The 26,794-nt window shown below is 62.2% G+C and overlaps 2 protein-coding genes across 8 annotated transcripts in view; one reads left to right on the top strand and one right to left on the bottom strand.

Annotated features, from left to right (window-relative positions):
* The window catches only part of LOC112816853 (uncharacterized), a 4,174-nt gene extending 2,706 nt beyond the window's left edge, over nt 1-1,468 (top strand). The window contains exon 4 of the mRNA XM_025863607.2: nt 1,073-1,468. Within this exon, the coding sequence (XP_025719392.2) occupies nt 1,073-1,275 (203 nt within the window). The 3' untranslated portion in view covers nt 1,276-1,468. The remainder of the gene's footprint in view (nt 1-1,072) is intronic.
* Nucleotides 1-26,794, bottom strand: part of RADIL (Rap associating with DIL domain) — an 87,883-nt gene that overhangs the window by 417 nt on the left and 60,672 nt on the right. For 5 of the 7 annotated variants that reach the window (XM_073886251.1, XM_073886254.1, XM_073886252.1 and 2 more), the window contains 12 exons: nt 23,080-23,312; nt 20,788-21,426; nt 18,946-18,983; nt 13,061-13,221; nt 8,849-8,961; nt 7,406-7,643; nt 6,536-6,708; nt 2,856-3,006; nt 1,943-2,133; nt 1,460-1,766; nt 548-690; nt 200-339 (listed from right to left, as the gene is read on the bottom strand). In XM_073886251.1, coding sequence (XP_073742352.1) covers nt 200-339; nt 548-690; nt 1,460-1,766; nt 1,943-2,133; nt 2,856-3,006; nt 6,536-6,708; nt 7,406-7,643; nt 8,849-8,961; nt 13,061-13,221; nt 18,946-18,983; nt 20,788-21,426; nt 23,080-23,312 — 2,527 coding nt within the window. The remainder of the gene's footprint in view (nt 1-199; nt 340-547; nt 691-1,459; nt 1,767-1,942; nt 2,134-2,855; nt 3,007-6,535; nt 6,709-7,405; nt 7,644-8,848; nt 8,962-13,060; nt 13,222-18,945; nt 18,984-20,787; nt 21,427-23,079; nt 23,313-26,794) is intronic. The other 2 variants (XM_073886253.1, XM_073886257.1) reach the window with 2 other exon arrangements.

Raw genomic sequence — 26,794 nt, 5'->3', positions numbered from 1 at the left:
TGGGGGGGGCGGCGCGTCTGGGATGGGGCCCCACCCCTGCCTTGAGGGGGCCCCTGCTGTGTCAGCAGAGGTCGGTGGAGCCGCTGAGCCTCCACTCCCTCACCTCTAACGGGGGCGGGGGGGGGGGGGGGGAGCCGTGACCAGACCTGCTCACGCGCCCGGGGCTCCCCTGGCCGCTGCGGCACGAGGGCAGGGGTACCTCAGGTAGCTGACGCCCCTCAGGCTGCTGCCGTTCACCTCCAGGATGCGGTCCCCCAGGGACAGCCGGCCGTCCGACGCTGCGGGACTGCCCGGGAGCAGGGTCTGGATGTAGAGCCCGGGCGCTCCCAGCGGTGTGTGCTGGGGGAGAGGCAGCGGCCTCAGGGCCCCATGCGCCCGGGAAAGGCTCCCTCCCGGGGTCTGCAGAGGGTCTGCAGGGGCAGCACTGGACACCCCCCCCCGCCCCCGCCCAGCCCCTGGTCCCCAGCTTTCCTCTGGTGCTGACCACAAAAGCCGTGGGCCCATAGAGAGGGATCATGGAACAGGCGGAGCCCCGGGGGCCACTCACCATGCCGTCGATCAGGCCCATCCCCAGCCCCGAGGGGCCCCGCTCCAGCTCCACCACGAAGACATAGCAGAAGTCCTCCGTGGCGCCGGAGCTGCAGCTGGACGGGGCCGGAGGGGGCTCGTCCTCGGGACCCACACCGTCTCCTGGGCGGGCAAGGAAAAGGGCCCCTGTCTACGCTGCCGCAGCAGCATACCCCATCTCTGGGAAGCGTGCTCACAGAGCCCCAGCAGGTCCCCGACTGCCGTCGGGGAGGGGTGCAGACCCCCTCGGGGCCACGTGTGCCCGCGAGGGGCTACCTCCAGCGCCCCCGTGGTTGCCCTGGGACACAAGTCCCCGTCAGGCCGGCCGTTCCCAGGGCCTGAGCAGGGGGCTCTGCTCAGGCTCCCTCTCCCGCCACGGAGCTCTCCTGAGACCCTTCCCTCTGCACCTTCTGAGGGGGGACTCCGTGTCCATCCACCCCATGTCTGAGCCTGCCCCCTTCCTGAGCCGGGGCCCCCCTGAGGCTCCCGTGTCTTCTCTCCCCAGGAGGTCCGAGCTGTTGGCTGCAGACCCAGCACCACGAGGCAGGGGTCCTACCTCAGGCCCAGCTCTACCCGTGTGACCCCTGCCCTCGGGACACGCTCCGAAGTCTGCCAGAGCACGGCCCCCCCGCCCCCCACCTCACCCCTTCTCTGTGCTCGCCCCCTGAGCTAGCCATCCCCTCCTCTGCCCTGGGCGGAGCGACGTAGTCCCACAGATGGCCACGCGCGGCCCAGCTGCCCTCCGGCATCCCAGGCTGTGGGCGTTCGTGCGCAGGCACCGCAAGCCCAGGCCAAACACGCCACTAGGGCCTCGTGGGCGGCATGACCCCCAGCGGCTCTGCCAGGTGGCAGCAGGGCTGGGTGCCGGCGTGAGCCCGGGGACACGTCTCACCTTCTAGAGTTGTGTTCCTTCTCCCTTCTGGAAGTGCTTTCCCACAGGTGCTGCCAGGCTCGGGCCAGTCGGGGACGGCAGGCTCGAGGCCAAGTGGGGTGCTGGGAGGCGTCAGCAGGCACGAGGAGTCTACGTGCGAGGGGCCAGCCTGGGGACCCCCGCGGTTCTGCCTTCCCGGAGGGCCCTGTGCGCGGGGAGCCCCAGCGGAAGGCAGAGCACGTGCCTGGCCGGCTTCACGGGCTCCCCTGGAAACCAGCGGGCAGCTCTGGCCCTCGGGGTGCCCCTCCGGGGTGGTGTGGTGCGGGTCCTGGGGGGGCGGGGGAGGGCACGGGGTGGAGAAAGAGCTCAGGTACTCAGCTGCCCGGCATGGTGGGACAACCAAAGGGGCCCTGGGAGCTCCCAGAGGCGGCAGCCTGGCCCTGTGCTGGCTGCCCCTGTCCACCCGTCACCGGAGTCCATGCACTGACAGCTGGGCCCGGGTACCTCGAGGCACTCCGGCTGGGAAGGCGCACCGACGGGGCTGGGCTTGCTGCGCAGGCTCCACAGGAAGTGGCGGATATAGAGAAGGTGCTGGTAGATGCTGTCATCCAGGCAGTCCGCCTCTAAGTCTACCTGGAAGCCCTCGCTTGGCAACACGATGGGTGGGGGGTTTTCGTACGACTCCAGGACCTCCTCTGGGGGGGGCAGGGAGGACGAAGGGACCACCCAGCCAGGATTAGACTTCCTGCCCCGACCCCCAGGCGCGCCAGCCACCCCGCCCCACAGCGGTGGGACTGGGGACACAGCCATGAGGCATCTAGTCAAAAGTGACCTGCCCAAACCAGCGCTCGGCCCTTCTGCATCCAGTGACCACCCAGGACGAGGCCAAGCTGCCCCCAGCAGAGCGCCCACCACAGGGCAGGCCTCAGAAGTGAGAAGCCCAGAGTCCCGCTCAGAGCACTCGCTCCATCCAGGCCGAGGCCCTGGGGGGTGGGGACCCTATTTCCAGCTGTGTCTTCTCCCTTCTTTTGTGTCCCATGTGCATCACGCAACGGAGAGAGAAGACCCAGAGAGCCCAATGTAGGCCGTGTGCCTGCACATATGTGGCAGGCACGCCATCTCTGCACACAGGGTGCGGGCCCTGCCCTCCTCCTGGTCGGCTGTGCCCCAAGCGAGGCCCCAAGCTCAGGCTCCTCGATGGGGAGGGGGACTGTGGACTCTGACCTCCCGCTGTGGGGGTCTCTGGGTCCCCAGGTGGGGGATGGGGCAGGGCGCGCCCAGAGGAAGGTGGCCCGGGGAGGGGGAGGTCCCAGATGCTCCCCAGGCTCCTCCAGCTAGTCCCCCAGGAGGCTCCCCTCTGCCCCCACATGGTGCACGAGGCCCCTGGCTCCTGCCCCCTGCCCCAGAGGCAGCTCACCTGACCTGAAGGCATCGGGGCTGTCCTGGACACCTGGCTCCCAGGCACTCATGGGGCCCATGGCCGAGGCCAGCTGGTACTGGGTCAGCAGCCGGCGTAGCTGCGCGGGGCTCAGGGTGGGGAACGCGGCCCGCAGGTCTGTCCAGCTCATCTGGGTGACAAGCAGCAGCTCATGGTCAGAGGCCCCTGGATGGCACAGCCACACCCCTGCGGGGGGGACTTCTAGGCGCTCTGGGGGCAGGGGCAGAGGGCCGGGGCTCCCTGGCCACGTGCTCTCAGCTCGCTCATGCAGGGCCTTTGGCACCGTGAGGTCAGTGAGGAGGTCAAAGCCCCATGGGCGTCCAGGGTGAGAGCCGGGGGGGGCTGTTCCTGGGGGGCAGCCAGCAGGCACCACACCCAGTGCTCTGTCCACCGAACGTGCCTCTCCCCACGTCACCTCGCAGGGCTGGGAAGGGCGGCAAAGAGCCCTGGGGATCCGGGGAAAGAGAGAGGGGATTCCCGACTCCCAGCGCCTAAGAGACCCAACCCGCCAGGCTGGGGCCCCGAGACTGGCTCTGTGGGCGCAGGACAGGGAGTCTTCCTCTGGGGGGACCAGCAGCCTGAGCTCGTGTGCAAAATGCAACAACTTGCACCATCCTCTGTGACCCTGGTCTCCACGGGCCAGGGATGTCCCTCCTCTCTTGTGTTCTGGAACCCTGTTTTCTGCTCTCTGGGCTAATTCTCATTTCTGTGACACAAGCCCTCACCACTGCCCCTGCCGTCAGGGGGCCCGGTCCACACTCATGCTCTCCGTGGCAGCGGCTCCCTTGTCCCCCAGCTTCTGATGTGGCCCTTGAAACTCGGAAACTGCTCTGACGGCTGATCCTCGGCGTGTGTCCCGTCTTTATTCTTCCAGGAAGTTCACAGGCTTCTCGCGGCCGTGGTCCTGACACCGCGGCGCTGCGCTCTCCGGAACCTCGGGGCGGGTGGGCCTGGGGACGTCTCGGTCCCCACTGTGCCGCGGCCACCACCTCCTACTGTTTGGAGCCTGGGCCTCCCTGGCAGGTCCTTCTCTCGTCCCATCTTTGCCTTCACTCCTCTGCTTCTGTCTCTTCTGGGCTTCCTGCCAAGGGGCCTGGGCTGTGGGTAGCAAGTGCCTTTGCCGGAGGGACAAGCGTGGCCCGAGGCTACGTTGCGGGGGGGCACAGGGCAGCGCTGGGAGCACACACACCCCCCCCAAGCTCAGGACGGCCTCTGTTGGCCTGAGGCGGTGCCTCCCGGTTTTCTCAGTTCCGAGAACCCCGGCTTCCCTCCCCTGGCCGTGTAGCGTCCAGAGCTAGTGTCAGGGTGCCGGGGGCCCAGCACGCTCCCCTGCCCTCCTTCCCCCAAGTGCGGGGACACATTCTGGGTGACTTCCGGGACTTGGTGTCCGGATCTTGCCTCCGAATCCTTCCTCTCTGCTGCCAGCTTTAGTTTCCAAGAATCCTTTGGTTCTTTTATTTATAGAATGCGGTTATTGTCTTACGGACGCTAAGTCGTCTCTTTATGAAGATGTATTTTAAGTTCTTCCTCCCTGAGAAGTCCGTTTCGCGGGAAGGCAAACTATGGCCCGAGGCCTGTGTGTGTAGGGCCCTCCAGCTGAGAGTGGTTTTCACATTTTATGAAGGGCTTAAGACGAAGAAGAATTCGGGATGGCGACTCTCTGTGGCCCACAAAGGCTGAAGTATCGAACCCCCCCCGGCCCTTTACAGAGAAGCCTGCCAGCCCGATCCGTGCGCCCCCACCCCTCTCCCCACGGCCGTCCCTCCTGTCCCAGAGCGGGAGCCGAGTCTGCCTGGCCGGCTGGCGGCCACACCCCAATCTGCAGCCCACGCCCGGGCTGTCCCCGACCACCCGCCACTGGCGGGCCGGCACCTGCCGCGGGGACGGCACAGGCCCCCACCGAGCAGGCAACGGCCCACGGCCTCCGGCCCTCAGACGCTCCTTGGCCCCTAGGAAGCCCCCTTTCCGGAACGAGACTCCTGGTGTCAGGACGACGCCTGGTCTCTTGGCCTGGAGACCCTGGGTCGTCAACACTCCAGAGATCAGCCGGGGGCTTCTGGCGGCGTGAGGGGGCAGGCGCCGGCCACGCAGGAAGGGGCGGCCGAGGACCCAGCGCTGCTTCGTCCTGTGCGTCTCGTGCTGACGAGGGCCCGTGACCTGGGCGCGCGTGTCCGTGGGGGGAGAGCCATGGCGAGCTCTGACCGGGCAGCCAGGCGCCCCCGCTACGAATAAGTGTTTTCCCGGCACGACGGAGATGCAGTCGTTCCTGCTCCTTTTCGGCGTTCGCTCTGAAGATGTCCCCTTCCTCGTCTCGATGCTGGCGGTTTGTCATTTCCCACTCTACTACACTCTTCGAAGAGCCACTCTGGGCCTTTGGCTCCTCTCTTGTCTGCCCACAGACCTTCGGGTTTGGCGGCTCCGCTCCTGCACCAGGATCTTCCTTCTCGGCCCTGTTGTCCCCGTCGCGCATGGAGGCTACACGGTTTCCCCAGGAGCCAGGCTTCTCCGCTGCTCCGGCGGTCACCCGCCTCCTGGCCTCCACGGGGCCCGTCTCCTCCGTGCTCTTTGTCCCCCCGGGGGCTCGTGCCACCAAGAAGCCAACCAGATGCCTATGATGCATCTGCAATCCGCACACACGTGCCTGGTTTCTGAACTGCCTCTAGTGAACCCATGGGTCACTTTTAGAATTAAAAAAAAATAAAATAAAAATCCAGTAACTTAAAAGACACCTGAGCAGGACCTAGTCCCCAACACGTGGCAGACTATCCGCATGCGCTACGCGATCCTGGCCGGGAGCCTCGGCATGGCCAGCGCAAAGCAGAGGTCACTGTGCAGGTAGCTGGTCATACCGCGCGCTGCGGGGCGGACGGCAGCTGCCACCGTTACTGAGAGCCCCGGCGACCCAAACCCAGATGACACCTGCTGTGTGGTGATCCTGGGGCAGAGGCGGAGGGTCCGACTCTACAGCGGGCTGGCAGGTCCGCGGTCCCCGCAGGAGCCTCCTGCTGGCTACGCCCCAGGTGCCCGTTTGGTCCAGACGCTCCCGGCGGCGCCAGCCGTGCAGACCTCTCCCCGTCATCCCCGGGACGCGCCGGGTGTTTGGCCAGGCAGGAAAGGGACACCACCGGTTTGGTGTCAGGGATCATCCATGACGACTGTCAGGTAGCTACCGAGGGAGGAGAAGGAGGGGCTGTCCTAGCTTCCTGTCCTGCTTCCGACAAGTGACCACAAATGTGCACCCTGACAGTCCTGGGGGGTCAGACGCCTAGCAACCGTGGGGCCCAAACCGAGGAGCCAGCGAGGCTGCATTCTCCTTGCGCTCCTGGGCCGTCCGAATTCAGCGGAGGGGCTGTTCCAGCTTCCGGAGGCCGCCACAACGCACGGTCCGTCTTCAGAGCCAGCCGGGCCGTCGAGTCCCTCCTCCCGTCCTCTGTCGGACCCACGCTTCTGCCTCCCTCTCCCACTTCGAAGGGTTGTGTGCTTAGGGCCCAGCAGACAAGCAGGGGTAAGCGCCCCATCCCGGGGCCCCCAACCTCAATCACACGTGCAGAGCCCCCCGTGCCGTGTGGGGTCTGACATCGCGGGGGCCTTCTCCTGCCTGCAGGTGGGAAGGGCTGTGGGAGGGGAGCCACTCTGCGAGCTCTCAGGCGCCGCCCTACCTGGATGAGCTGTGCGCGGGGCGTGGCCAGCAGGTTGAGTGTGCAGGAAAGCTTCCGGAAGAAGCGCTCCCCGGCCTCCCCGCAGCCGGCGCTCCTCATCCACTCGAGGAGCTGCTGCAGGCGGGCGCAGGCCTGGACGCCTCTGGGCCAGTGGAAGCAGCTCAGAGAGGGGCCTGGGAGCGGGCAGGGAAGGTGACGCCCAGCTGCTCCCCACACGGCAGGCGTGCCCCCCACCCTCCCTAGGGGGGGCAGCCCAACGCCTGTCCTCCCCCACTCCAAGCCTCTGGGGACAGGCCTGACAACCGTACGTGGGTTTCCAAGGCCACTAGGCTGCTTCTGGACCCCTCTCGGGGGGGGGGGGGGCGTGGGAGGGGGCACGGATGGGGCTGGGACAGCCACGGAATCCCAAGTGCAGAGACTGTCCACACCTACAGCCAAGACGCCCTGCTCCCACCCGGATCCTGCCCGTGGAGCCCGACCAGCCGGGGGGGCCACGCTGGTGACACACGTGTGCCACGGGCCTGCACGCGTGGCATGCTCATGTCCCTGTGCCCCAGCGGGGCCTGGGGCTGGAAGAAACTGGCACCCCGAGCCCCTGGCAGTGAGGAGCCTGGGGGGCAGAGGCCAAGTCCCTCCTCGCTCCCCAGTGGGGCTGTGTGGGGGTAACAGGAACCAGGAAGGGCCCGAGCAGACCCCCAGCCCACCCCGGGGCCAGTGCAGACGCTGACGCACACTGATGCCGCCCCGAGCCCCAGCCTGCCCACCTGAACCCCAGGCAGCGAAATGCCTCGGCGCCCCCAGCACGCCCCAGCACCCGCTCGGCTTCTGCAGCAGGGCTGGGGTCCCCGCACTCCCCCTCCCGGGCCTCACCCTTGTCCAGGAGCTGGTTGAAGAGCAGAGTGCCAGAGAAGAAGAATAGGTAGGCCAGCACCTGGGAGGCTATCTCGGGGTGCACCCGGAACTGCCGCAGGAGGTCCAGGGTGGCCTGGTAGACAGACACGGCGTGGCGCAGCTCCTCGGGTAGCTGGGGGGCAGGGCAGCAGCTCTCCCGGCGCTCCGTCTGGAAAGGGGGGCACTCCAGCAGGGCCGGGAGGCAGACGTACAGGGACTGGGGATGAGAGGGAAACCCCAGCTGCACACGAGCCCCCCGCCTGGGCCAGATCGCAGGTCCTGCCGAACAGGCCCCAGCTTGCCCGGGGCCATGGGGGCTCGGGACTAGCTCTGGCTAAAGCTGCGGAGGACACCAGGAGGGGCACAGAGCCCGGGCCAAAGGGCTGCTGGAGATGCCCCACAGGTCTTGGGGGGGGGGGGCTGCACCCCTCGTCTTACCAGACAGAAGGGTGGCAAGGGGGCAGCCGGCTGGTCCCCTAAGGGACCACACTCCCAGTACCAGAGCACCCCTCCGGCGGAGCTGAGCCGGGCGCAGCAGCCTGGGGACCAGGCAACGGCCCCGGTGGAAGGCCTGGCAGGATGGCAGGCACCCACACTCGCCTCGGGGCTGACGGGGCAGCATCGGCTGCTCCCCAGAAACAAGGTGAAGGCACCACCTCCGAGGGGAGTCCCCGCTGCCACATCTCAAGGTGATCCTGGGGTGACAGGTTAAGGGCAACATGCATCCCCACTCGGACCCCTAGGGCACATGGATGGGGGGCTCCTTCCTGTTTGGCCAAGACACCGAGGCTGTGCCCTTCCCAACCCAGGGCTCCATGCAGCTGGGAGCAACTGAGCACAGGGCTGCCTGACTCGACCGTCTGAACTCCATGCGGAACAGACAGGGAATCCGGTTCTCCAAGCACTGTCCCCCGCATGCTGTCTCCAGCTAACCACTCTTGCTTCCTGCTGGAGAGCAGGGTGGCAGATTCCACGCTGCCACCAATCCCTCTAAGTTAAAACTCAGTCTCAGCAAATCCCCTGGGCTCCCCCAGACAGGACCACCTGCCACAGGGGCCCCTCCTCTCTCCACTCCCCTGCCTGTGCCCCCTCCTCCTTACCCTGAGGCTCCATTGTGCCCACAGTGCTTCCAGTGCCCACCAGTGCCCACGGAGCATGAGCTCCACCTTCCAAATCATTGCCCAGAGCAGCCAGCCCTCCAGCTCCCCAACACCACAGGCCCCTGCACAGCCGGCGGGCTCCCAGACAGGGGTGGGGCGAGCAGGAGGGCGAGGAGCTGGAAGCCAGGGTTCAAGTGCGTGGGGGCAGCTGTCCAGCTCAAAATCCTCAGCTCTCCCCATCCCGGTGCCCCTCCACCCAGGGGCACCAGGGCCAGGAGGAGCACACCGTGCCGCATCTGTCAACAAGCCGGCAGCGCCGTACCTTCGAGACGTAGTACACACACTGCTGGAAGGCGTACAGGATGACCTCCTCCAGGACCGCCATGGCCTCCTCGCTGGCCGTCAGCGTGCAGGAGAACAGGGACTCCTTGGAGCCTGCGAGGAGACAGCAGCTCACGGTCACCGTGTGGGGACGTGGGGGGCGCCCAGTTACCCCCGGAGTGCGCCCACCCAAGCCCCCATCTTGGGTTTGGGGATGTGATAACCAAAGCCACCCAGCCCGGCCGGCTGGCCGCACACCCGACTGCCGCACTTTCCCGGGGCTCCAGGGCTGAGATGCTGGCCAAGGCGGCCGGCCCCGCGCTTCCAGGCCCGGCAATGCTAAAGCGACGCGAGGCCCATCTGAAGCTCGTTACTGACTAGATTCCAGACACCTTGTCCACCGAACCAGCTGCCCCAGCAAGAGCAGATTCTGCCCCAGTTCCCCTGCAGCCGCCTCTCACCCCGGACGCAGGTCAAAGGAACATCGGCCAGAGCTCCAAAGGAGACCGTCACTCCACAGAAGCGTGACGTTTCCAAGGAGAGAGAAACCCAATGGCCTACGTGCCCCATTCTGCCCCCAGCACCCGGGAGAGACTGCAGGGAAGACGCTGCTCTGAGAGCAGGGTTCTTGACAGCCCCGCTTCATGCAGGTCCCCCCGAACAACAGGCCCGGGTGGCTGGGCCTCCCCAGACGGGCTGGAGCTGAGCCTGGGGGGCCTGCCCAGTGGGGCGACGGGGGTGTCAGTGGATGCCCGGTGATGCCTTCCCTCTGGGAGGGGTTCCTGTAAAGGCAAGAGGCCAAACTGACCACAGGGACCCCAATACCAGAGAACCCCACCAAGGCGGAAGTGCCCTGAGGAGCCTCCAGAACGCGGAGACACGCGGTGTCCCACCAGCGCTTAGCAGGAGTGCCCGCAGCCTGGACGCTCCACCTCGTCTCCCACGCTGTCAGAGCCTCACTCACCACAGGGGCTGCAGGGAGGCGGCTGGGCTATGTGTGTCCAGTGTGGCTCATCCGGCTACCGCCTTTTCATTATCACACAGCGTGGGCCCCACGGTCTAGGACTCTCGTCCCAGGACTGGGAGGGAGGTGCTGGGTCTGGCGGGGCCTCCCTGGAGCACAGGGACCCAGACCACCCACTGCTGGACAAACAGAATGGAAAGAGCATGCGAGTCCATCAGAGACCCCACCCCTACAAACAGGGATGCATCCCTGTCCGAGGCACTTCTCTTTCCAGGGCTTGGGGCTCTCCTGCCCCTGGGCCCACAGAGCACCCCCAAAGGCCTCACTTCCCAGGAACCTGCCTGGCTTGGGAAGCCAGAGGCCTGCCCCCCTGCCCAGCCTGTGGGGTCTCATTTGGGACTGAGCCTGGTGGGGTCTGGCTGCTCCCAGCAGCCTCACTGGGCTTCAGAGGAGAGACAAATCAGGCAACTCTGAGGGCCCCGTGGCTTGGGGGAGCAAGAGGCTCTTACTAGGCTGCTGGGCTGCAGCACCCCAGGCCTACAAAAACATGCAAGGCTGCCCGTGCTGACCGTGGCACCTGCAGACCAAACACGACCCACAGCCGATGGAAGCCAGTAGGAACGGGGCCAAGAAACCAGTTCCAAACCCTTTGCCTGGAGCAGGGCCTGTGCGGGGGGCCTCCTACGTGGCCAGCTTGTCCAAGAAAGCCCACCTCTACCCCCCGTGTAGGCATGGGGGTTCTGGTGGGAGGAGGGATGGCAGAAAGAGCAGGCGGCCAGGACTCAGCAGCCACGGGGAGGCTCCCAGGAGATGCCACACGAATCTCTCAGACGCCACTGGAAAACCAGCTGAAACACTTGTACCCCTGGTGCAGGCTCTGCTGGGGTTTCCGACCAAGCTGACGCTTGCACGAGCCTCGTGGAGGGCCAGGGGCCTGCACTCAGGGCCCCCAGATCCACAGGTGCTGAGGCAGAGCCGCAAAGCTCCCAGAGAGCGCTCAGTGGATAAAATAGCCCCCACCCCAATGGGCCCACCTTCCATCTGCCTGTAGGAGGGAGGCGTCCTGGATAAGAGCGTCGGACAACAAAGATTGTTTGCGGAACAAAAAGGCGATTTTCCAGTGCTCAGGACATGACATCTGTTTTCAGAATTCTTCCCACAGAAATTTCCCGCTGAAGGTCAGGAGGCCGAGACGCGACTCTAACCTCGCCTCTGCCCTCCGCTGATGTGATTTTTCCTCCGAGCCCTCCAGCGCCTGCACCACGCAGGACATTGTTTGTGGGACGCTCAGATCCCGCTGTGGCTTCCCAGCCCGCGTGGTCCCAGGGGTGGACGGGGGCGGGGCCCCAGCCATCCGCGTGCTCTCCCCCAGCATCGCCTGGGCTGCACAACATCCAGGCCCCAGACCAAAAATAACCTCCTCCGAGAGCAGAAGCCACATCTAAGGAAGCAGAGCCCCCATCAGCCCCAAGAAGCCTTTTTAAGGAAACAGCCAGACGCAGGGTCCCTGTGCCCAGGAGGCAGGCCCAGTTGGGGCCCAAAGACCACAGCCTGTCAGCAGAGCGTGTGAAATCGGGGCAGACGAGATGAGGTGTCAGCAGGCCTCACCCACCAACACTGTGCCCAAAAGCCACAGGGGGGCAGTTCCCCCAGCTGCCGCTGCTGGGGCCAAAGCAGGTGGGACTCCCTGTCAACACTCCCAACCTCCTGGCGTCTTGCACAGAAGGGCCGCATGGCTGGAGACGAGCCAGAGGCCCGGCAGCTCCCTGGCCAACGCCATGTCCAGAAGCGGGGCCCCTCCACTCAGAATAGCTGGAGGCCCCCAAGGAGACCAGCGGCTTTGGTGAGAGGGAGGCCCGGGGTTCTGGCAGCACCAAGCTCAGGACAGCCCAGGCGGCGGGAGCAGAGCGAGGGTCCTGGCTTTGGAGCCACACAGGGAAGGTCATCTGCGTCACATTCGGGGGAAAAGCCAGGAAACCAGCGGCTTCAGGTGCAGGCCTTGTGGACAGAGCGCAGCAGGGGGGTCTCACTGGACGCCTCACACCACGTCCACCCAAGGGGAACGGGGATGGGGGCAACAGGTCAGCAGGCCTGAATGCCCACCAGGACACAGAATGTTCCAGTACGTCCCTCTACATATCCACAGAAGCCCAAGGAAGCTCCCAATGTCCTTTTCACTGTGAGGCGGAGGATAAGAACACACGAAGAAGCCATGATGCAGACACACCCGCTTTGCCTCCCGTCACCCCACCACCTCCCCACCAGGCCGCCTCCACTGGCTCCGCGGGGCCCGGCACCAGCCCGGCTGGCCCTCCGCCCACCCGTCTGCGTAGCTCCTGGGCGGCCGACCCAGCACACGGTAAGACAGCCTGCCCCGTGCAGTCCCCCGCCCCTCATCCTCGGCCGCCAGGAGCCCCTCAGCTCTGGAAATCTAGCCCCTCCCGGGGGCTCGGCAGGGTCCTGCGCCACCAGGGCTCTTTGCTCGGGGTTGTCCCACACAGAGCCCACAGCCACCCCCGGGGCACGCCACTGAGCACACACATGCCAGGCAGTGTCCGGCGACTGAGCCCAAGGGGGGAGCCTCGGCCAGGCCCCAGCGTGCCTGCCTGGCTTCCCTCCCAGCTCCGGGGGCAGCCTTCAGAGGCAGGGCCACCGACCCTGCCTGCCCGGGACCCCCCACGCCCCACCACCACCACAGGGACAGAGGGGGTTGAGCAGCTCTAGTTTTGCCACAGAGCGAGGGACCGGGGTACAAAACCAGGCTCACCCATGGGAGGCTGCAGCCCCACCCTCTTCCGCGCTCATTCCAGGGCCACGACCAGACACACGCAGCTGAAATCCCAGCCGGCCTCCAGGCCCGGCCCACCACCACCCTCTTCTAGAAGCCCCCCCGCCCCCGCCTGCTGCCCCAAGCAGTCTCTGTCAGTGCTGCCATCACAGATTCTAACAGGCGCATCCCCTGTGGCGGAGTCCCTGAAGCCAACCAGCCCCCGGGGACACCGGGTCTCGTCCCGGAAACCATGGTGCGCCCCGGAAGGGAGAGCCTGGCCCGAGACACTGTGCGCTTTCCGCCGGCCTCTGCAGGCGACACGCAGTGGGAGGCGCTGAGTGCATGACACGACCGGGACGCAAGGGGCGGGTTTGCCCAACCGCCAGCACCATACCCCTCAGAGGGACCCCGACACACACAGTGCCACCTCCCTTGGTTCGAGCGGCCGACTCCACCCCGGGAGCGGCTGCAGGTGGTACCTGTGACGTCCAGCTCCCCCTCCAAGCTCTGCATGTAGAGCGGGCACTTCTGCTGGATGAAGTACAGGAGCTCCACCGAGTTAGACATCCAGAAGAGGATGTGCTGCAGGTCTGGAACCAGGCCGGCCATGGGGAAGCTGGCCAGGGAGATGGGCTCCTGGCTGCCAAGACAGAGGACCCAGAGTTACTCCTGGACAGTCCCCCGGGAGGCCACATGCAGCAGTTGGCACATGAGGACGTTCCAATGGGACACCCCCAACCCCACCGAAGCCAGGCTGGGAAAGGGGGTACACAGACAAGCCGTGGGACACGAGAGGCCAGAGGCACGTGCCCTCCATGCGGCGCAGGAAGGACTGCCAGGGGCCACAGCCCTCGGTAAAGGGCTCTTGTAGACTGTTCTCACATCATCCCTCTGGGACTGGGGTAACTAACGAAGGAGCGTAGAGGAGAGTGTGTGCAAATGTGTGTCTGCCCCGGGAGGGAGTGTCTGTGTGTTATTTACGTTAACGTAATTAACGGAAAAACCAAACAGCAAACAAACTGTTGTGGGAGGCACACAGGCAAGATTAGCTAAGAACTAGGTGACCGTAGCTGGAAGATGGCTTCGGGAGTCAGTGGACCAGACAGCAATCAGAGCACGGCACTGGAAGATTTAGGGTTAACCGTTAGAAAACCAGAGGCTGCCCCTGAGATGGGCCCAGCACCGCCCACATACACACTGTCCACACGGACTCCCCCACCAGGGCTGAATCTGTCGCTGCAGCTCATTAAATCAGAAAGCTACCAGGCACCAGGCACGGGGCTGGGACCTTCCCGTCCCTCTGATCACGGTTACAAGCCTAGGGGGCAGCCAGCTCAGCCAGAAGCTCCTCCAGAGGCCCTCTTCCCTCCCAGGCCGACACCTTGAGGCTCCGTGCTCCCTATCTAGGGGACAATGGCAACGTCAGGGCCATCCGCCTCCAGCGTCCGGCGGGCTCCAGCCAAGCCCAGACCCACCCCGGCCCCCTCTCCTCGCCTCTGGTCTCCCAAGCGCCAGCCCCTGGGATGCAGGACCTCGTGCCTGTGAGCCGCCCGCTGTGACAGGAAGCTCCCGGCACCACCTCTCCAGAAGTCTAGGGTGGATGTGGCGAGGCTGAGCTCAGCTCTGGGAATTCCTCAATTTCAAGCATCAACGGCCGGTCTTTCTGGACACGATCCCCCATCTCGTCGTACCCACTCGGCGGAGGCAGGTCAGTGGGCCGCGCTGTAGCGGCCTCTGAGGATGCCCGAGCCCGGCGGCTGCAGCGGGCGGAACGCGCGGTCTCCGGTGCAGTCATGATCACACCACCCAGACATGACTCAGGTTTGTCTGAGGGGGACACCGGGCTGGCTGTCCAGCGGTCCCAGGGACCCCTTGCCCGAGCAATATCGCTATTGGCGGATCATGAGGGGCAGGCCAGGTGGCAGCGGGGCATCTGCGAGGACAGTGCTGTCCCCGGGCCCAGCAAGGGCACAGGGCCCTCTGTCCTGCCTGGTGGGCGCCACAACAGCTCAGGGGCTCCCTGTCATTCGTGATGGTCACAGCCAGGGTCGCAGGGAAAGAGGCCCACAGGAAAAGCCACGGGGGCCACAGGGGTGGCAGGCTTGTGAGGCGGCGTTGGCCCCGAGGTGGGGACCTCAGGCTCCGATTCGCACGTTCCTCTTGTGCCCGCACTTTTGTTGTTCTTGCTGACGTAACTTCACCCGTGTCACCACAGCGTGACCTCTCTGTGCGCCCTGCTCCCACGAGCGAGGGAAGGAGCTGGCCTCAGGCCGGGTCTCCCTGTTCTCACAGCTAGGTGGGTCCGCCGCTGCCCCCCGCCCGCCTCCCGGAGCCCCGAGTGCCGCTCCAAACCCGTGCCCCGCGCCCGCGCACGCCACGCGCGTTTGTGTTCACAGGCGTGAAGAGGTGCACGTCAGTAAGAAGGGATTCATCTGGCTCTTCGGAGCCGAATTCCACTGTGTTTTCAACATCCACTGCCCTTCTCAATTTCACCCAGAACTCAGAGGGACCGACCGGCCTCTCCTGACAAATAAACCACCAGGTCTTGCCAGCTGGAGTTCTGGTGTCGAATCGCGGCGAGGTCAGCGTCGAATGCACACCTGCCGGCCGCAGGCTGAGACAGCCACACACGGCAGCGCGCGGACGAGCGGCAGCGGGGTCCGTCCCGTCCCTTCAGGCGAGCGCTGAGTGGAAGCAACAATTCCATGGACAGGGCTCCAAAACCAGACAAGTGGGGTGACCTCACACAGCCAAGCTTCTGCACGGCAGAGGAAGCCATCAACTGAGTGAAAAAGCAATCTACAGAGCAGGAGAAATATCTGCAAACCATCCGAGAGGGGGCTAATTTCCAAAATCTATAAGGAACCCCTTTAACTCAAAAGCAAAAAAACTAACAACCTGAATAAAAAACAGGTTAAACACCAGAAGAGACACTTTTCCAAAGAAGACCTCCAGATGGCCACAGGCCCGTGAAAAGGTGCTCAGCATCACTAACCATCAGGTAAACGCAAACCAAAACCACGATGAGCGCTCACCTCACACCTGTTAGAATGGCCGTCATCAAAACGACAAGAGATGACAAGGGTCGGTGAGGGTATATGGAGAAACTGGAAACCCCTGTGCACTGCTGGTGGGGATGCAAAAGGGTGCAAGGGTGCAGCCGCGGTGGAAAACGGGATGGACACTCCTCAAAAAATTACAAATAGCACTACCATATGACCCAGCAATTCCACGTCTGGGTATTTACCCAAAGGAATTGAAATCAGTATCTCCAGGAGATATTTGGGCCCCACATGTTCAGTGCCGCACTCTTCGCGATACTGGAGACATGCAGTCACACTAAATGTCCACAGATGGCGGAAAGGATAAAAAAAAATCTGGTATATAATACAATGGAACGTTATTCAGCTTTTAAAAATCAAGGAAATCCTACAACATATGCTATGACACGAATGAACCCTGAAGATGTTATGCTAAGCGAAATAAGCCAATCACAGAAGGAAAAATATTGCATGATGCCGCTGAGCTATCTAAGACAGTCCAACTCATGGCCTCGGAGGGCAGAACAGTGGCTGCCAGGGGGCCGGGCTGGGGAGGGAGAAACTGGAAATTGCTAATATACACTTCAAAATTTAAAAGGGTGGTTCTTTGGGCGCCTGGGTGGCTCAGGCGGTTAAGCGTCTGCCTTCGGCTCAGGTCATGATCTCAAGGTCCTGGGATCAAGTCCCACAACAGGGAGCCCGCTTCTCCCTCTCCCTCTGCCCCTCCCCTGCTTGTGCTCTCTCTCTCTAATAATAAAATCTCAATAAAAATTAAAAAAAGGGTGGTTCTCTTGTTAAGTGTTTTTTATAACAATAAAATAAATAAAAATTAATCAAATCAATGACTGCTCTGATACAAATTTTTTAAAATCTATTTGGGAAGCATACGGGAGAGAAATTATTATCGAAAACAAAATCAAAAGCATTTTGCTAATAAAAACTAAATTTTAAGTTCAAAAGATGTTTAAAATACTTCATGAATCAATTTAATCAAGTTAAAATAGAAATTATGCAAGAATAAGGAAATAAAGAGGTTGATGGATCAGAAATCAAAGAAAAAGTAAGCAGAAACAACAATACTGGTCCTTTTAAACAGATGGCAACAGACAAATCCCTGAGAAGATAAACCAAAGGGGAAGGTAAAAGGAAAGATATTAACCAACGGGAACTAAATCCATGAGAGATGAAAACAGTCCCACTTTATTCCAGTAACTTTGAGACCGAAAGCAGAAGCCACTGAAATCAACACAAGCAGAGGTTGAAAACCAGATACACCAATAATCACTGAAGAAATGGGACGGGCCAACCCCGGGGCCACCTGAGACCTCGCCTCCAACAACCTGACACCGGGAACCGAAAACAGACCAGGCGGCCCAGTTCAGTTTCTGTGAACCTTGCTATTAAAGTCTGACCAGGACAATGGGGAAAAAAAATCCTGGATCAATTTGATGTATGAATTCAGATGAGGAAATGCTAATTAAAATGCCCACAAAAATCAGTATTCTACATGCTACAACAATCAGGAGCCATGAAGGGCTTAATCGCAGGGATTCGGCCATGGATCGGAAGACCTGCTTGCGCAGCGCCCGCACTCACGGACTCCCAGGGAGAGGCGTGAGGGTCACAGATGCACAGAAAGCATGCGGTGAGAGGCACCAGGCGACCGCAATTTGACAAGCAGCACAGCACACGAGGATCCGAAGCCTGCGGGGCACAATGTTCATAATGTGAAGTTCGGGTGTGGATTCTTGGGTGATTGACATAGTCTGTGCTTTTCCACGTTGGAAGTGATTCAAAAATTGTTTAAAAAAGAGGAGAAAGGGAGCATTCCCTGGGGATGGACCCAGGATTGCTTTTTAGGTCCTAACGACACAAGTTCTAGAACACAGACCAGGCAGGAGCTGCTGGGGGGAAGGCCTCAGTTTCCCCGGTGAGCAGGCACTTAGGAGGAGGAGGAGGTACTTAGGGCGAGGGCTGCATGAACCCCTAAAACCTCAGCTCCATCCCCTCCAGGCCCCAACACAGCCCTGGAAGCTCGCTGTCCCCCAAGCTGGGGGTGGGGGGCAGGGGTGAGGCAGTCAGCTGCCCCTGCGCTCCCAAGGCCAGCCCCCTCACACGGAAAACCTAGCGGGCCCGTGCCCATCCACCACCCTCTGAGGGGCCTGGTCTACACTGCGCTCTGCCCTGGTGAGCTGGGCGGCAGAGCCTGGGCCTCCCCCTGCAGCCTTGCGCCTCGGAAGCACATCACTCATCAGCAAACCCTTCCCCAGATGTCACTCTGACTTCCTGACGTCAACAGGAACCAGGGAGTGCACACTTGTGAGCGGCAAGAATTGGGCGCTCAACTTCCAGCCCGGGGGGGACAGCTGGGTGAATGCAAATCTACGCTGCTCCTGACCCAGGCTTCCGTCCCTGCCGGCGAGGGGGGGGCAGTGACGAGTCCTCCTTACCCCGTGCGGGACCACAGAGGACACGGACATGCATGTGGTGACAGCATGCTTCCAGAAACCAGCAGCAGACACGGGAGCCGAGCAGACCATGGACCCAGCTGCGATGTAATGTCCTGTGTGCCCCCCAACGGCAACGGGCAGGGACCACCCCCTTGACCACGGCTCCTTGGGTGCTACCGCACACGCACGTTCCAGAAGTGGGGCGGCTGAGCTGTGGGCTTCACCCACATTGCACACTCAGTCATATTGTGGGTGCTCTGCCGGGTGCTTTGTCTGCTCGGGGCTGTTCTCAGATTCCGCCACATGGACGAAGCACACAGTGTGGTCGTGCTCACTGTCGCCAAGTGTCCACTGCACAAATACACGGCACGCTGCCACGGGGCATGTGGGTTGTTCCGATCTGTGCTTACGGACAAGGACTTAAGAGCACACCGCCTACACCGCCCCCCCCCCCGCCCCGCCGTGTGCTGGCATCTCTCCGCGGGGCCCCCTCGGGACTACACTTCTTGGTGGCAGCACAGGCCCGTCTTTCTGACTAATGCCAAACAGCTTCCCAAACCCCAGCAGCGGTGTGACAGCGTCAACAGTGCCTTCTACGAAAACGGACGTGGGCAAATGGAAACAGACTGCCCTAGCTCAAAGTCGGGAGTCGTACATTCTCCCAAAGAGGCAGGCTCGCTTTAACTCCCCAAACCCAGTGCTTCCCAGGGGGCCGAGCACAGAAATGGAAACAGCCACTCGGAGACAGAAGGACGGCGCGCGACAGAAGCCCAGAGCTGACCCCAGAGGTGTCTGGGGGTCCCCCGGGGTCTTGGCCCCATGGGGAGGTGCAGGTCTCCTGCGGAACTAGGGGCCTAAGGGGGCCATACTTACAGCTGTGCCTGCTTCTCCGCCAGTTCTTTGGTTTTCTCCTACAATTATAAAGACAAAAAAGCAAACATGAGAAAAAACAGGATACCACAGGACATGCTCAATGAGAACACCACTAAATCCACGGTCCACCATCCACATAAAAACCACGGCACTGTTGTTGCAGACATCCTGTACCATGCGGGCTGTTTACGCGAAGCAAGGCTGGGAAGGATAATTTTCCATTCCGTTCCTGAATATGACCTGCACACTTCCGGCAACAGACACGATTTACACCCAGCTCACTGACATAACCGCCGGCACGTTAAGAAATAGTAAAGCAGGTCAAACATTTTACAAACACCAGAACGAAGTCTCTACTAACACTCATACTGTTAAGCTTCAAACATACACTTTCCAACATCAGCTGCCGGGACAAGGAGTACATGGATGTGTGCTTGAGTATTTACAAGTACAGTTAAACATCCCAGCAGGACGCAGGCTTAGCCAACATTTTCTGTCTCTTTTAATCAAGAAATGGTTCTTGCTTTAGTAGCAGGTTGTTATCTGGCTAAGGAGATCCCCAGTGGCTGCCTCCGTTACTTGTTCTAGGATCTGCCTCTAGTGAGTAGGACAGAGAGCACTTGATGCCCAACAAACAGACAAATGAAACATCTGGGGCTCTCGACAGACCAGGGCTGAGGCTCATGAACAGCACAGGGAGAAGCATGTGGGGAAGCACGCAGGGGATGGCCTGGATCCAGACTCTATTTCTGAGCTCCAGACCTTGGATGAGGTTGTTCACCCCGACAAGCCTCGATTTCCCCAGCTGGGATGTGGGATACGGCACCTGCATCAGAGCATCTGACTCACTAGGAAGTGTCTGGCACAGAGCAGACTTAGGATGGGCCGGTGGTCTATGTAGACAGTCACCACGGGCCCTGGTGTGGTCAGGCTCCCGCACGGCATGGACTTCACCTGGCCGGTGCACAGACCACACGAGGAAAGTGACCACACCAGGACAGTCCCAACATCAATCCTCACGGGAACCCTGGGAGGTGGGTTCAGACGCCCGCGATGCACATGGATAACTTACACAAACCTCTGGACATGACAGCCCATGTTGGCTTTTGCTTTTAAAAGGTTTCGAACACTTTAAGTGCGATTTTAATCTGAGGACTCTATCCAGTTTCTACAATCTATGCAGTTTACAGGCCGAGATAAAGGGGCGTCTCTTGGAGGGACTGCATGTAACGACCAGCCATGCTCTGGGTCCCCGGGGAGTCGTCGCTGGGCGGGGGCGGGGGGCGAGGGCTGGACCCAGGCAGCCAGCAGTGCGCTTGCGCCCGGTCCTGCAGGGACAGGCTGGCAGTGCCCCCAGGGGACACCTGGCAGTGCCCGGAGCCATTTCCGGGAGGGGAGGGGAGCTGCTGGTGCGCTGGGTGGAGCCCAGGGGCGCTAGCCAACACCTGACAATGCGCAGGCAGGCCCCGCAGCAAGGCCCAAGCACGCATGGTGCCGTGCTCTAGAGATGCTGATGGAGGAAAGGGTTTCCACATACAGAAGTCAGCCAATCCTGTGCCCCCACCGCCAAGCTGACAAGGGCTCCACACCGAGGGCTGGCAGAAGCCCAGCCTGCTCCTGGCAGAAAGCACGGGGCTCCAGGCCATGTCATCGGCCAGAGCTGCCGATGCCACGGCCGACCACTTGAGGACACAGTGCCACAGAGGACACCCCAGGCTCCCTGGGTGTGCACAATCAGGGAAGGCCGGCCCTCGGAGAGGAGGGACTCCTGACCTCCCCCCCCCAGGTGGCCACAGCCCCCCCAACACCCCCGCCACAGCGCCCGGCATCCCGGTGACTGACCCAGACCGTCTCTCGGATCGCCTTAGCTATCTTGAGCAGGAGCTGCCCAAATGAGCCAGGCTCCAGGCGGGTGGCCGAGTGCTGGACGCAGAGGCAGAGGAGGAAGGCAGGCGCCAGCTTGTGGTCATCACCGCTGGGCTCGATCAGGGTCAGGATGCGCTGCAGCAGTGCATCCTCCACTTCGGGCTCGAACTCCAGGTGCAGCAGCCTTGGCCGCGGCAGGGTGGCCCGCATGGAGCCGGAGGTGGAGGCGTCCCGGGCCCGGAGCATAGCGCCGCACACCCCGCAGCCACGCGGCACGGCGCTTAGCCTGGCCAGGGCCCGGGCCGGCAGGGGCTGGGCCTGCGCTGGCTCCTTGAACAGCAGCAGGTAGTGGAGGCCGAGGGAGAGCAGGTCCCCGTGGCGCAGCACCACCGCCTGGCCCCCCACCTCCGAGAAGTTGACGGAGACGGGTGCCCCGGGGATGGGCTCCAGGACCAGCCCACTCCCCACCTGCTCTGGGCCCGGGGGCTGGTGCCTGCGGATGGTGCAGTGCAAGGGCAGGATGTCAGGGGCCGAGAGGCTGACGCTGGGCTTGCTGGAAGGGGTCCTCTGGCCCACCGTGTGCTGCTCCCGGTTCAGCAGGTACACCAGACTGTCCTGAAATGCAAAGCCCAGGCCTCAGGGACAGGACACCACCTCAGGCAAATCCATCAGTGGGGAGAAAATGAAAGGGTGTCCCCATCTGGTCACTTAAGCCACGTGGCCAGGACCACCATCCTGGGCCAGCCCTGCCCTGGAGTCCTTCCTAACCTGCTGCTGGCCCCCAGCCTGCTGCACGTTGGGCACCCACCCTGTCCCCAGGGGTGGAGGCTTCCCAGAGCAGCCTCGGGGGAACACCAGACACCCAGGATGACTCTAGCTTGGACACAACAGAGGCCAGACAAGGGCCGCGCTGGGCACAGACCCTGGTTCACAGGCACGACCGAGTGTCGTCGAGCACCCCCACCCCCGCCGGTGATCTGTCACACGCCGTGTGCAGGCATCTCCTCTGTGGCTCCCGCTTACCGAGAGCAGATGTCTCCTCGTGAGACAGAATAGGGACAGGACTCCAGTCTCTCCCAAAACCCTAACGCAATGCAACGATTCCGTAAAGAAAAAGCTTCCTATAAGAAAACTCCTGAGCCTGCATTTCTGGAGCAGTAGGTCTTAGGAGCGCATAAAACAGGATGTCAACCTAAAGCAGTGAGTCAGTGCCGGGCAGAACCCATGAGATCCAGACCACACCCGTCTGCACCTGCTTGGACCCCAACCCTGGCCTCCGAGCGTGTGCTGTGACCACCGGGAGCCCTCAACTTACCTCTCCCTCATTGAAATGCTAAAACGCACACCCAGGAGTGGGGATTTAACACACTGAGACATGCAACGTATGGAAAAGCACAATGAGTACGCAAGTGCCAAGAAAACCCTCACTTCTACCCCTCTGCCCACCTGGTTCTTGAAGAAACCCTCCCGACCTCCCCATGGAGAGTCAGCCTGAGGATGCCTTCCCTTGTGCTGTTGCCCTTGGGCTGGAGCATGAGCCCCGGTAAAGCCTCGCCTGGAACCCTTGGCTGGCCTCTTGTCGATTCCTATGGTGTGCAGGCGCCCGGCCGGGTTCGGTGGGGCGAAGACCCGGGCACCGGAAGCCGTGGCACTGCACGGCGTGCACCGCCCGAGGGAGCTCAGCAAGTCGGCATGGACAGGTGAGCAGGGAAGGAAGCGCCAACAGAGGGGCTTCTGAGGGCTCCGCTCCTCCAGCCAAGGGCCCCGACAGGAGTGGTGGGAAATGCTGGTCTCCTCACACAAGGCTTCCCGCAGCGCACGCGAGGCCATGTGCCACAGGAGTCCGCCCAGCACTCACCATCTGGACAAGGGGGTGGACCTGTGTCGGGGTCCCCAAAGCCAGGGCACGGCATGGCCCCAGACACCATCTAGAAGGTGGCAGACTGTTCTCTGAGAAGGAACCTGGTATCAGGTGAGCCCCTTCCCCACCACCTCCTACTGTAGCCTGGACGGAGAACACCCTGGAAACAAAGCACAGGGAAAGCCTCCACTTCCTCCAGAATCTGGGATGGCCCCGCACGGTGGTCCCCACCACCACATTTCTACAGCCTCATCGTCATCAGAGCGACTGTGGCCGCAGGAGCTCACGGCTGACTTAGCTAGCGGCAGGAGGAGGCCTTCTAGTCTGAGAACTGCCCGCTGGGCTCCAGGCAGCAGGGCGGGGCGGGCGGGGGTGGGGGGCTCGGGGAGGAGGAGGGGCGGGCTCACGTGCTGGGGGCTGTAGCCTTGCAGGAGGAGCAGGTGGGGCGACTCATAGAGGGAGTAGCGCATGGTGTCCTGGCCACGCTCCTCGGGGCCCTGGGCCGTGGCCGCGCTCAGGCTGCTCTCACTGATGGTGCGGCGTAGCTGGAGTGGGGGGGGGCTCCGCGCACCCCCCGAAGCCAGGGCTGGGGTTCCCTTGGCACGGTGCCGCTGCAGCCTCCGGGCTTGAGCGTTGATCCCTGAAACAGAAGAAACACGGGGTAAACAGTCAGAGCCTAACTGAGGCTCACCTCTGGGTGCTTCTGAATTCAGATCGCATGAACCCACTTGTAACACCAGGCAGTTTGATCAACAGATGTGGAGAAGTGTGCAGGACTCCACCCTTTGACCCCACCCTGGCAAGGCCAGGGCCCCTCTGGGCTCCCCCTGAAAAGCAGGCAGCCCACCAGGGCCGTTGTCCCGAGGCTCCTTACAGGAGTCCATGACCCACCCACCCGACCAGCCACAGCACAGCCCCTCCGCTCCAGACACCAAAACCACTGCAGCATCGACTTCTGCCAGGTCACCGTGCCAGGGGGTCCTGTGTGTCACTGCACTGTCCTCCGAGCCCTGCCGGCCCACCAGCGTGTGTGTGCGCGTGCGTGCATGCCTGTGGGTGTGGGGGGGGACAGCGCGTGTGTGCACGTACATGAGCGCTTGCTGAGATCAGATGAGATGAGAACTATGCACAGTCCCCCTGCCCCCCCATTTACAAGGAGGAAGGGGTCCCGGGCCGGGTGGTGTGTCTAGGACAGCACGGCTGCTCCTTCCCGTGGCCGCCCCCGCCACGGCCAGGTCAGAACGCACACACATGCCCATGTATACACGCAAGGACACATGTGCACATGTGCCCCCCCCCATGAAAGAGTCTGATACATCCAGGAAGTGGTCTTTTAAACAGATGCTGCCAGAAAGCCGAGAAGCCAGATGGAGCCAGGAGGCCAGTCTCCCGTCACCGTCAGGGCGGACCCTGCGCTTGCTTTCTGAGCCCTCTGCCGACCCCCCTCTGCACAGCCTCCATCCACCCCCACCTGCAGCCTCCCTTCCTACAACCATTCCACCCGGGCCGGACAAAGCTGGAGGAAGGGAGGCAGGCTAGCCGGAGCAAGGGTGCTGCCTTACCGGAGCCCGGCCCTTCCAGGAGGAAGCCAGCTTGCCTGCAACCCGCAGGAGGTCAGGTCTGCAGGAGGCCAGGCGGGCGGAGGAGCCGCAGAGCGAGGCTGTCTGCCCAGCGCCTGCTGCTCCGCGCCTGCTGCTCCCCGCCTGCTGCAGAGCCGGCCGGCTACTGGCAGTCTAGCGCAGGAGGGAGGTAGGGCGGGGGAACAGGGGCATGGGGGGAGGGAGCAGCTGGGGCCAGGGGGCAGGCAGGGATGGGCAGAGCAGGCAGGAGGAGCCTGCAGGCACAGGGAGGAAGGAGGGGAGCAGGCAGGAGAGAGCAGGTAGAAGGAGGAAGTCGGGGACAGGCAGGGGCTGCCCGGGACTGCGGTGGGGGAGGGGGGCAGAAGGAAGTGGGGGGGGCAGGAGGCGTGGGGGAAGGCAGGGGAGCAGGCAGGGGCTGGTGGGGCAGATGGAAGCCAGCCTCCACCCCCCGGCCAATGTCCTGTCCCACCTGCTACTCTTAAGGATGACAGACTCCAGGACTTGGAGCAGCCCTGCATGACCATGGGGCCATCCCTGAAAGAAGAAACATTAAAAAACCGGTCCAAAATGAAGTTCTAGCCCCAAAGCTTTCCCTCCATCTAGGACAGGATGAACCTCAGAACGACCTTCCAGAAGTCCAGAGCCTGAGAAGGTGGTCCTCTCCTCTTAGATTCCCAGGGGAGCCCAGCGCCGCCCCCCAGATGAGTCCTGAGACCAACACCAGTGTCCCCTGGACTGCAGCCACATAGGGAGCTCCCCGCCGACCGGGCCCCTCTGCAGGTGGACTCCTACCCCCACCCCCCGGCGGACGGCCCTCCTGGTGTCCAGAGCCGGCTTCTCCGACCCTGCTGTGGAAAGCAATGGTCCTCACCCTGCCTGCGCTCAGACCCTCCAGGGGAGTTTTAAACACTGCAGCTTGGTCTGGCTCCCAGGTCTCCTTCCTGGGTCCTGGGGCGGCCACGTGAGCACTGAAGGGCCAGTGGCACAGAGGCCGTCAAATGGACGCGCCACGGCCAGCACGGCTCGGCTGCGCACAAGCATGCCCACAGCGCCCCGTGGACACGAGCCTGACGTGACCCCGCGCACACCCTGCCCACGGCACGTGTGGACACCCACGCGAGGACACTGGATGGGCCACAGGACCCTCTGGGCGAACTGTGGTCCTAGGATGAAGACGCTGCAGGGGGAAAAGCCGGGTCAAGTGTGCACCCAGAGGTGGGTGGAGAAAGCAGGCTGGAGCATAACACGTAAGGAAGGAGACCTCTGTTTCCATGCTTCAAAAGCACAGAAAACAATCCAGGCATGTTGCTCACGGGTTACCTATATGCGCATGAAAAGCTATTTTTTTTTAAAAACTCTAAATCAATATGATAAAAAAATGTTAGGTCAATCCTGGGAGGAAAGTATGGGTGTCAGTTACATTATTCTTTATACTTTTACTTCGTTAAACTTTCTTAAAGTAAAAATCCTAAACATCTTGTAGGCCTCCCCCAGGCATGTGACCTGCCTGAAGCGGCTGCCGCAGATGCACCCCAGGCCCATGCCCAGGGAGCGGCTCAGAGAAGGATCTATGGCTTCCAGAGGGCTTATAAGGACAGCCACCTTCCCTGCTGACATCTGATTTTCCTTCAGCTTTGCCGTCATCGGATCCATGCATCTGAGCACCCCGCAAAACCAGGACAGATCTGCCAAACTCGGAAACACCGTTCTCCGTTCTGGGTGGAGGATGCCAGGTGGCACACAGCCGGACAGAATCCTGGCCAGACGTACCCCAGAAACCTTCAAAGGCATGGCACGTGCCGGTGGCCTGCACAACACGGGCGTTTTCAGGGCACTTGGCCCCCAGGGCCCAGGCCACCTGTGATGTGGCTAAGGAGCAGAGAGCAAGGGCTGGGGGCATGCGGCAGGGGGAGGTGGTGGCGGAGTCAGGAGCCTAAAGGTGGAGTCTCTGCCTGCCCCCTCTCCCCACCGAATGGGGATTTCATTCACAAGGGGGAGACTGGACTGGGAATCACTGTTCTTCAGCAAAGGAGGTCTAATGAAATAAAAGGGCCACAGGGTCCACACCTTCCACAGCACAGGGACTCTAGGTGGAAAGCTATTCATCCTACAAAGAGCGTCAGGCCTTGCTCGTGGGTGAAGTGGGTGGAGATGCACTCCACGGCCGGGAGGCCGGAATAAGCCCACTCTCCCATCACAACTGCCCCCCCCCAACCATGGGCCGGATGTGCTGATCCCACACATTTTCCTGTCATGTTGCGACTGAGCTCAGTGGGCCAGAGGCTCTGGCCTGATTCTGTAGGTCTGAGGGACACCCAGCAATCTGTACTTTGTAAAAGCACCCAGAAGGTTCTGGAACACAGCAGACAGGCATAGGAACTCCTGCTGGGCCACTCTCCCTCCTTTGTACCCAAAGCCCTATCTACAGAAATGCACCGAGCACTTGGTAAACTTACTTGAGCACCTACCAATTTAACTTGAGTTTTGGATTTCCAATTATTTTCTCTAGATAAGTGTTTGTCAACTCCTAGAAAGGTGGCAG

Source organism: Callorhinus ursinus, unplaced genomic scaffold (assembly GCF_003265705.2).
Source record: "Callorhinus ursinus isolate GAN/ISIS: 27379988/994484 unplaced genomic scaffold, GSC_fseal_2.0 scaffold70, whole genome shotgun sequence".
In the NCBI taxonomy this organism is placed as follows: domain Eukaryota; kingdom Metazoa; phylum Chordata; class Mammalia; order Carnivora; family Otariidae; genus Callorhinus; species Callorhinus ursinus.
This window is presented reverse-complemented; position numbering and strand designations above follow the sequence as displayed.